Here is a 10091-nt window from a genome sequence, read left to right on the forward strand (position 1 = left end):
CTATCAAGCCTAGACGACATTTGATTTGGTTTTTATCGTTTCTTGATGGTTTTCGTAATCATTTTCGGATATATTATCTGTTTGTTGTGGGGAACTTTCGATTACCCGCTTTATTCTTTTCCCATGTTTGTCCAAAAGATATTTCTTGTGGTGTCCCCTCCCTAGTTAAGGATAACAATGGAGGATTGGTATATACTGTTAGCAAACTTAGCATGTTTAGAGAAGTTTCATGTGTAAATTCCTTGAGCGTGTTTACATAGTGAGTATGCTTTTGGGACAAATAGGAGAAAGCAGTCCTGGAATTTTACTTTTGTTGATTAGTTTCATACGAAAGCACTTCAAGGGACAGAATGATGATCAAACAGTAGAAATGTAGGGCCCAATTGTTCATTCTTTTTCAGTGGTGGAATGGAACTGGTTTGAACTTTGATTGGCTACTTTTTGCTTAGATTATCTCTTTCTAATTGATTCCCTTATTCTTTTTAAGGTTTTAACTCTGTATTTGTTCCTTTTAAATATTGGGAAATGATTCCCACACACCCGTTTTTATTCTTCTGCACACCTCTGTTTTTTTGGTATCATTGGCCTCTTGTTGCATTTATGCTTTCTAAATGCTAGAAATAAATAAGAATGCGCATTGGGAGAAAGGGGTCTGCCGAAAAGACTTCTCCAAATCTCTCTCTTCTCTCTCGAAGGGAGAAAATCTTACGTATAATGAGGACGTTAAGGTGACGGTGTTCCAAATCAGTCACGTGGTGCCATGTAAGACATCTACAACACATGGTGACAAGGATGATTTTGGACATCGCTAACTTAGCGTCTTCATTATTGAAAGTCTCTCTCATGTGGAAGGCCTGTGTGGATAATTGCATAAGGGTAATGCCAGGGACGTTGCTAAACCCAAATTTCTATACCAAAATTTCTAAACCAAATGACATGGATATTGATAATAGAATTATTACTGAAGTGTTGATTATCGTGCTTATTTTCTATTATGACACATCATGTAGTTTGTGGTATCGCCAACATTATCCATTACATTTTAATGAAGTTTTTGCCTTTTTGGCATAGTTTCTGAACAACTTTTGGCATTGGTGTAAGCATTAACCGGAAGTAATGCAAATATCTGATTTTTCCGAAAGAGTTTGTAATTATGATGTGTCTTTTGACATGAATGGCATTGTTGAGGAAGATGCGTGTGGGGTCCGTATAACTTAAAGGAAAAGTTTTAAAGGTCCCCAAATAACTTAAAACTTTTGAGTTCCTCATTGCAATCCAATCAAACTCCAACAGCACAAAGACCCCATGTGGTTCAATTAGTACTAAGCATGTGCTTGAGACAGCAATAATATCTTCTAAGTATGTAATCTCATTCTCCAATAACATCGTCAAGTAAAAAGTTGTACCCTCCAAATTGAAGTGTTTTGGATTTTTTTTTTTTTTTAATTCTTACCTATTTGAAATTTGAACTCAAAGAGTATAGTAAAAATTAAGTGTTTGTTTGATAATCTTTTCGTTTTTAGTTTTTATTTTTACTTTTTGTGCTTGATATATGAGGAAAGTAAAGATAAAGAATGGCGATGGGAGTTGGAAAGAAATGAGGAAGAAAGAATGAAAACATCTTAAAAAATAAGGGTCCGTTTGGTATTCTACCAAAAAACATTGATCGTTCCTAAAAATAATTTTTCAAATATTGTCACTTAAAAACAGTTTTTTTTTTTAATCTTAAAATTTTAAAAATCTGAATTTTTAAAAATAATTTTTTTAGTTTGAATTCAAACTTCCTTGAGCAGAAATTGGAGGAGAGAGCGAATTAGGAAAGAGAAAAGAGAGGAAATAGTTGGTGAGAAGAGAGAAAGACAGGGAGAGGGCGAGGAGATGAGGGAGACTGGGAGAGAGCAAAAAATTACGGTGAGAAGGTGATGAGTGAGAAGAAAGAGAGGGTGACGGGAGAGAGAGAGACGACAAAGGCTAAGCCAAAAGAGAAGACAGGGTGTGAAGTGGGGAAAGAAAGAGAGGGTTGGGAGAGAAAAACTCTAAAAACTTTTTAGTGTTTTTAAAAAATAGTCTATGTTTTCAAATTAGTTTTGAATTCAATTTTAAAAAGAGCCATACCAAACAAGAATTCAAATCCTAAAACTCAAAATGTATTTTTGAGTTAAAAAAGTTGAACTCAAGTAGGATACCAAACAATTTTTTTTGTTTTTAGTTTTCATTGTGTGCATTTTCTTGCATTCCACCACTTGTCTCCTCTGTATATCACTTGTCTTATATATCTCTCTCGCCGGTCTTCATCTAGTCTTATATATCACTTGTCTCCTCTATGTATTTTCCATCCATCACTAACACAGAAAGTGAATATAAACAACAAAAAAAACAAAATTATTATCCAACCGATACTAAATTTTTGGGAATCTTAGGGGATGATTTCATACCCATTCTCTGTTACCTGTATTGCCGACCTTCCTATTCCTAATTTCAATTTTCAGGTAAACTAGCCATCAAAGCGGTGCTTGGACAGTCACGTAGTGTATGACTTTCCCTCGTTGTTTCTACATTGAATCAACGATTGAAAGTTATTCATCAGTGCCATAATGCATTAATGGTTAAAAGTTAGCTCGTAAGAGCATCTCCAACGAGGGACTTTATATGAAACTGGAAAAGTGGTATATGTAGTCCATTTTAGAGATCCGATAAATTTTTGGGGCTTTATAAAAAAAATCTCTCTCTCAATGAGGGACTATTTCTTCCAGACTCTATATGGGGCTATATATATTTATTTATATAGTAGTTGATTATGTGATGATTTATTTTTTTGTATTAACTTTTCTTAAGTTGATTTTTGGACGTGTTATCTTAAAAAAAAAAAAATTATGAACCTTTTAACCTAAAAAGGTTCAAATTATGAAAAAGTTAGATTTCATCACTTGTGAACCGTTCGTTAGATTATATTCTCTTATCTCATTCTCATCCGTTGAAAGATACAAACCTCCACTTCGCCATCTGAAATAATTTGATTTTCATGTACCATACAACAATTTACCTTGCACCAATTGGTAAATTAGTATCATACAATTTTGAAAAAAAAAATTATTTGAAAATTTCACCCACCAATGTCGATGAATGTTAAATCAATTTGAAAGTTTAATTCTTATGCAATTTAAAACAATCATAAATTAGCCAAATTGCAAGAAAATGTGTAAGAACAAAGAATAAAAAGAGAGTATAATGTATTTGCAAGTGGGGAGAGAGTGATAGAAATTAGCTCACATGGGTTGCTACTTTTCTTGTGAGACCCATTATTTTTTTGGGGCTAGATGTAGCCTAATTTTATGTAGATTATCCTAATTTATTTTTAAACATAATCTAAAAATATTTAAATTCCAATAAGTAATTAAAAATCATACAAATATATAGGTATTTATAAAGTTTTAAGTTATATTTGATTTAAATAATTTTCTTAAATTATTTTAGACGTTAGATTTAATTTTGGGCAATCAAATCTTTTTTTTACCATTAGATTTGATCTCATTTGATCATAGCCGTTAGATTATGAGTAAAAAGAAAAAAAAAATATGATAGTTTGGTGGGTCCAGAATGATTTAAGCCTGGGAGGAATATAGTCTAAAGATATATTTTCTCCTCAGGGCTTATTTAGCCCAATGCTTGGAGATGGTTTGGAAGAGTTTTAAAGCTTATATTTTAAGCTTTATCCAATGGGTTGGAGATGGTCTAAGAAAGGAAGTTGCTAGCCCAAGTGGTGGATCTGGTCCCATTTTCCGACTTATTAGGGATGAAACTTCTCACTCAGGCTGGAAATGTAATAGTCTCATGGAGGATAAAGGCCCCATTGGGGATGCTTTAAGCCTAACATGCATAAAATTCTTGGAAGTCGGGGTAGATTGTCCCCATAATTTTTCTTGACAACATTCTACCCTCGTCACACATGGACCCCACATTATGCATATGCAAACAAAGTCTGTGCGCGTGTTCATAAGGCCATCTTCAACCGAAATGGCTAAATATATCCCCGCCCAAATTATAGTCCTGCAAATAATTATTTAAAATGAACAGTGTTAGGTCATACTCATATATTGTCTCCAATCGAATGCGCTAAACATAACCCTCTCAATAATTTATTAGCTTGAGTTTATACTCTAAATTTATTGGTTAATTTAATAAAACTACTATTGGATGTTTTGAAATCTAGCTTTTGAATTTGAATCAATTATTGCAAATACGAAGTTGGCCCCAAAAATAGGCTAAGAGGAAGGCTACATTTGGCCAGCCCGATGCTCCTTTGGCCAAATAATGGTCTAATAGGCTCTATAGAATTATAGCCCAACCATTGGTTAGAAGTTAGTTTTTGGACAAATCAGGTCATTTTTTGGATTTCGGACCTTTAGCTCTCTCCATTGGAGATGACCTAAGGAAAAGTGTTTAGCCCTCGTCCAGATTATAGCCTTGCAAGAAATTATTTTTTAATGAAAAGTGTCATACCGCATTTATTATTTTAAGTTTGTTGTTTAATTTTATTGGTTAATTGAATTAAACTACCATATTAAAATAAGGTTCCAAACATATTTTGAGTGCCACTTATCGCTAAATGAATAAGCATCCGAACAAAAAGTGCATTTTTGCTCACCACCATTTAGTGTGGTGTATGCTCACCATCCTATTTATCACCATTAGATGAGTTTGAATTTTGAGATTTGTTCATATCCACTACACGAATCTCGAAATTCAAACTCATCTAACGGTGATAAATAGAGTGGTGAGTATACATTACACTAAATGGTGGTGAGCAAAAATACTCCCCAATTTGAGTGCCACTTGAAGATGTGGCCATTTGAAAATTATTGAAAAAATTAAAAGAAAGATTATTAGAAGAGGTAAGAGAATGGTGTGTATGAAAAAGGTGTTTGAGGTGAATAGAATGTGAAGAATTGAAATAAGATGAGGTAAGATGGTATGAAATGGTGACAATGATGTGAGAAATGATGTTGAAATGTCTTAGGTATTTATAGGAATAAAATTAGATTTTTTTTTTTAATTTCATCTTAAAAATAAATAAAAAATCTAGCTGAGCCCAACTAAAGGGACTGGCTGGCTAGCTAAAGATGGCCAGTCCGCTGGCCATACGGTTGGATTTTGGCCCCGTGGGTTTCAAGAGTTTTTGGTCCAAACCTTCATTCGAGATAAATTTCGTGTCAAAAAGGGCTATCATTTGGCGTACGGCCGGCCCAATTAGAAATGGCCTAAGTGCATGAAGATTTTCCATAGCATTCAATATTTTGAACTTTTTAGCTATTAAAATATTATTTAAAAAATATAAAAACTAAGATATAACAGTTTCTAGCACCACATAATTTTTGTAAAGGTAGATGCAGTTTCCATGGTGCAGCCTGCATATGCAGGATAAAAACGTACTGAAAAATAGACAAACTGACTACTGAGGTTGCTCTTCTGACTTCTTCAGCATTGCGTTCAAAAACTCTTTCCAATCTGAAACCTTTTCGTCTCCATTCACCACCTATAATATCACACAGTGCCATCAAGAGTGATTAACTCTCTCATCACTTCACTCAGCAATTAAGGTAATAAAACTACTGTGGAATTTGAATAAAAAACAAGAAAAATAATAATAATTAAGCCGGATCAGACCCCTTTTGCTGTGTTCTCCTCGTAGTTTTGATTAGATTAAGTTAGATGAGACTATCGCTCGATCAAAATAAAACATTTACGTATTGTGGAGTAGCATATGTGGGATTTAGAGATCGAAATAAAAAATTTGTTCAATTATTTTGTGTGTGTGTGTTTATTTACCTCAAATATGAATCCTCTCTGAGGGACTACACCAACTGCTTCTGCACAAATAAAGGCAGCATCCTCTTTGCTAAGAGTTCCTTTTGCTGCACTTCCCTATATATCATCATCAACATCGAATGAGAGTTTTTAGAATTCAGTAGAACAGAACTTGTTCCGCTGCATTATCACATCCTTTATGCTTATGCACTGATTATATATGTATATGTATAGTTTTCGTTATATTTCACATTATACCTGTTCAAAGCTAAAACCTTGAGTTCCACCGGGAGAATTTTGTAACGAGCCAGCTCTGATCACGGTGTAAGGGATTCCAGAGGCCACCATTATTGATTCATCTTGCTCAGCCAATTTTCTTGCATTGCTTTTCATGAGAGCTTGAATGCCATTGGCACCTTTGTAAACAGACAACTGCAACCTCATTATTAAGTCACAGTAACAACCGTGCAAACGCACATATATCTCTGTGTGTGTGTGTGTGTGTGTGTGTGTCGATATACATGTGTAGAGAGAGAGAGGTACCTGAGATAAGAGGATTATATGTTTTACCCCTTTCAAGCTCCCAACGGTAGATAAGAAACCTTCCTGACAAAAGAGAACAAATTTAAAAGACATTTTTAATGTTTGAGTTGCAAAAAATGTATCATGTCAACAGCAATGAGGCAATCAAGAAACTAAATATAGCTTAAGAACAAAGACACCAATCTCGGTCTGGTAGATCAGCCTACACAGTATGAGTTCATTTCACATTTTAGTCTCCTAGTCTGTCGCACCATACAAATTATATATATATAAGAAATGATGCTGAACAGATTTGATTTCAGTACAAGTTTGGTTTTGTAAAGTTAGAACAGTTTCAGAACGGTTTGTATACTAAAATTTCGCAAGATCAGCAAAGGTGCGAGGTCTAGATACGCATACAATTGGGCATATTACTGTGGAAACTCCTCGTAGAACTCTCTTTAGGAACGGCTTGTCCCTTGAATCTCCGGCCATTGACTGTACATACAAAAGCACAACCATGCAGTCAACATTTGAAGTGCCAAAAGAAAGACAAAAAAACAGCAAGGGACAAGGCAATTTTGCAGGAATTAATTCCCTTCCTACCCACCTCAACATAAGTCCCAAAAGCTTCAAGTGCTGCCCGCTTATCCTTCACCAGCGCTTTTATTCTAGCTCTTTTGACGATCAATGACAATATTACCATCTACACAGGCTAGACAGCACAAGGCTCAAAATCCAGCCAATCAAGAGAAGTAGCAAGAAACAACTTGATCAAATAGCAAGGGTATATGTTGGTCTTCAGGTACTTTTTGCCTCTTAAATGTTAAGAAAACAAGTATTATTCGATTGTAGTTATTCTGCAGCATTGGCATCTGTTTCTCAGATATATTTGCAAACAACAGTATCACTAATGACATATTTACTTACTCAGAATGCAGGAAGTCACTACTGCTACTCGATCTAATTGCTCGTTTTCCAAGTATTAGTTTTCTTGTTAACATTTATATTTTTCAATTGCAACATAGAGGATTAATCACAAAAATGAACAATGCCGTAAAATGCACCTGTCCCATCTCACTATCTCCATCAGTTACCAATACAGCATCTCTGAGTTCTTCTCCTTCTGCATAAAAAATACATCAAAATCCTTTTGAAAAAAAATCACACTTTGAAGCATGGCTATTCCTAGATTAAATTTTGACATGTATGGTTTTAAGGTCCGTCGATTAGAAACATCCATGAATTATCCACCTGTGAATTCATCCTCATCTTCTTCATCTGCGGATCCATCTTTTGGTAGAAGCTCAGGTGCCCCATACCATTTCCTTAACTTGGGACCCCCTTCATATAATTCACATAAAACAGACTGATCACTTGAACATAATGCAAACAATCCAACCAACTAACAATAAATCGGTTCCAATAAAAAGCACGAAAACTCTACTATATACACCGGAATTTTTGTCCGTCAGCTCTTGGTCATTGCATCATTGATCAAGGATGTAGAGGCTAAACATCTCGGTATACTTAACACGCCGAAGCATACCGAGAAATCTCTAAATGCAACACTATATCAAAACAAGGTCGATAGACTTGAAAACAAAGATTACCCTCGATGTAATCAAGAATTTGGTCTGCCAAGCTTATTTTCTTCTTGGCCTTGCATCGAACAAGATCACGCTTTCGGGCGGTAGAGATGAAACAAGAATGCTGCAGTGGTCTAGTTGGGTTTTGAGGAGGCAAGCTGGGTAGAGTCAGTAAAGAGAGAGTTGACGAAGAAGGAAGTGCATCCGCCATGGGTTTGGTTGCCCGTACGTTTGTTATGTCATCCAACCGTTTTTTTGGAGTTGCCGCTAATGTTTATGGCTTATGGAGGAGGATAAGATAAAAGAGAGGAGCTTGGCTATAGAGGAGGATAAGATAAAAGAGAGGAGCTCGGCTTCTTAAGAGAGTTCCTCCTCAATTTACTTAGGGGTGTTATTCAATTAGGATTATGTGAGGTTTTACATGAGTTTAAAAATTAATGGGTATTCAGTTAAGATTATAAACGAATCGGTCAAATATAGATTTTATTCAATTTAAATTTATAAAAAGTCAGTCAAAGTCTGGTAGTATTCAATCTAGATTTTTAGAGTGACTTTCCAAATCTAAAAGTATTCAAAAAGTCAGGAAATTTGTAGGATTTATAACTTTGCTAATTTTGATGCATTCAAGGATGAGGTATAAAATATCAAAGGCTCTCTCGCAAATTAGGTAACCCCCTCCATATTTCAACGTGACTCCTTATTTTCAAAGTAGACTACAAAATACGAACAACTTCTTCTTCCAAAAGCCTCTTCTCCAGGTAATACACACACATGATTTGCTATGTCGCCTATTGTTAATCTTTACATTAGGGTTCTAATTATTGTGTTTATTGGTGGTGTTGTGTGTGTGTGTTTTTTTTTTTTTTACTTCATCATGAATTATGCGTATTGATTTATTTGAAGATGCATTGAAATTGGAAGAACTACTGAAAATTGCAAGTTCTACCATCCAACGCCCTTCAAAATTAATGTCAATGCATGTCTCGGAAAACAGGTTTGTTTTAAATGATTTGTCATCTAATTTGTTATATGTTAACAATGATTCATAACACTTTTCGAATAATGTGTTTGTTTGCTTAAAAAATTGATGTCGGTGTTAGCTTCCTCTACTTTCGGAAGGGGAGATTTACAACAAAGAAGGGGCAAACATTATAACCAATGGTCCATAGAAAGCAAAACTTGTTAGAATTAATGGTTGATGCTGCCAAGCGAGGATGGGGTGATGCTAATGGTTCGTTTAGCGCAGTTAGTAGAAACGAAAATTCACTTTTTGTTCAATCTTCGTCATACTTTCTTGAGAAATGTGGTTGAGAGAATATTTGGTATATTTAAATTGCGTTTCATAATTTTTAGGTATGCACTCTCAATTTCGTACAAGACACAAGCAGAAGTAGGGTTACCTTGTGCAGGATTACACTACTTTCTTCTTAAAGAATGTCGTTTCGATGAGTTTGTTGTTGAAGATGAATAACCTTCATCGCCGTCATCGGTGCCAGAAGATCAAAGTCTCAAGGTATATTCCTAGGGGCGGTTATATCCATGTCCAAAAATCCAAACTGGTTTTTAAATTGAGTTCAATTATAACATACCCATGTCATGTCATAAAGAAGACTACAAATTTTTCCAAGCAAAAAATATTTAAGACACATTACTAATTTGAACAGGTAGATTACAAGAAAAGAAAAAAAAATCTATAAATAGGTAACGAAAAAGCGATTTATCTGTTATATAGGTTTATTAAATAACTAAAAAGACTAAATGCAACAAGGTTCAAGGAATTTAAGTTTTATGATTTAGGATACTACAATTCTTTAAAATTTTCATTTTTATCAAAACTTAACAAAAAGATAACAGTCATAAGACTTATTTTGAAGAACTGGACTATTTTTGATAATAACTCTTAAAATTGAATTTATATTGAATTTACCCTAATTTCTAAAATAAATGCTTTCATTAACGTACAACTTTTTTGTTGGCCAAAATTTTAGATTTTCATTATAAATCAATTGATGATATGTGGAGTAACTTAATTTTCTATTATTTTCTGGTGAGATTGTGTATAGAGTTCTAGTGTTTACACTAATTCGAGTGTTTCCAACACCACCACTTACTCCTTGTTGTCTGCCGATTCTGGCAATGTCGCTCGTGGGTTTCCACGAGCTTCATACCGGTAGT

The 10091-nt window shown here is 34.6% G+C and overlaps 1 protein-coding gene across 1 annotated transcript; it reads right to left on the reverse strand.

Moving 5' to 3' along the window:
• Positions 1-5263: 5263 nt before the first annotated feature.
• LOC137740852 (uncharacterized) lies at positions 5264-8293 on the reverse strand. Its single transcript, XM_068480658.1, has 9 exons — positions 7941-8293; positions 7582-7671; positions 7395-7453; positions 6938-7033; positions 6748-6825; positions 6349-6411; positions 6064-6237; positions 5827-5922; positions 5264-5533 (listed from the first exon to the last, which is right to left on the reverse strand). Exons 1-9 carry the CDS (start codon positions 8125-8127, stop codon positions 5450-5452), a joined length of 927 nt encoding a protein of 308 aa, XP_068336759.1. The 5' UTR covers positions 8128-8293; the 3' UTR covers positions 5264-5449.
• Positions 8294-10091: the final 1798 nt, after the last annotated feature.

Source organism: Pyrus communis, chromosome 7, assembly GCF_963583255.1.
Source record: "Pyrus communis chromosome 7, drPyrComm1.1, whole genome shotgun sequence".
Taxonomy (NCBI): Eukaryota; Viridiplantae; Streptophyta; class Magnoliopsida; order Rosales; family Rosaceae; genus Pyrus; species Pyrus communis.

Bases quoted from the DNA above. Each gene is read 5' to 3' on its own strand.
- LOC137740852 (XM_068480658.1), bottom strand. From the start codon at position 8,127: ATGGCGGATGCACTTCCTTCTTCGTCAACTCTCTCTTTACTGACTCTA. The intron at 6,412-6,747 runs GTATGCGTATCT...CTCTTTTGTCAG, and splicing joins CCACAGTAATATGCCCAATT to GAAGGTTTCTTATCTACCGT. The intron at 6,238-6,348 runs GTACCTCTCTCT...ATGAGGTTGCAG, and splicing joins ATATAATCCTCTTATCTCAG to TTGTCTGTTTACAAAGGTGC.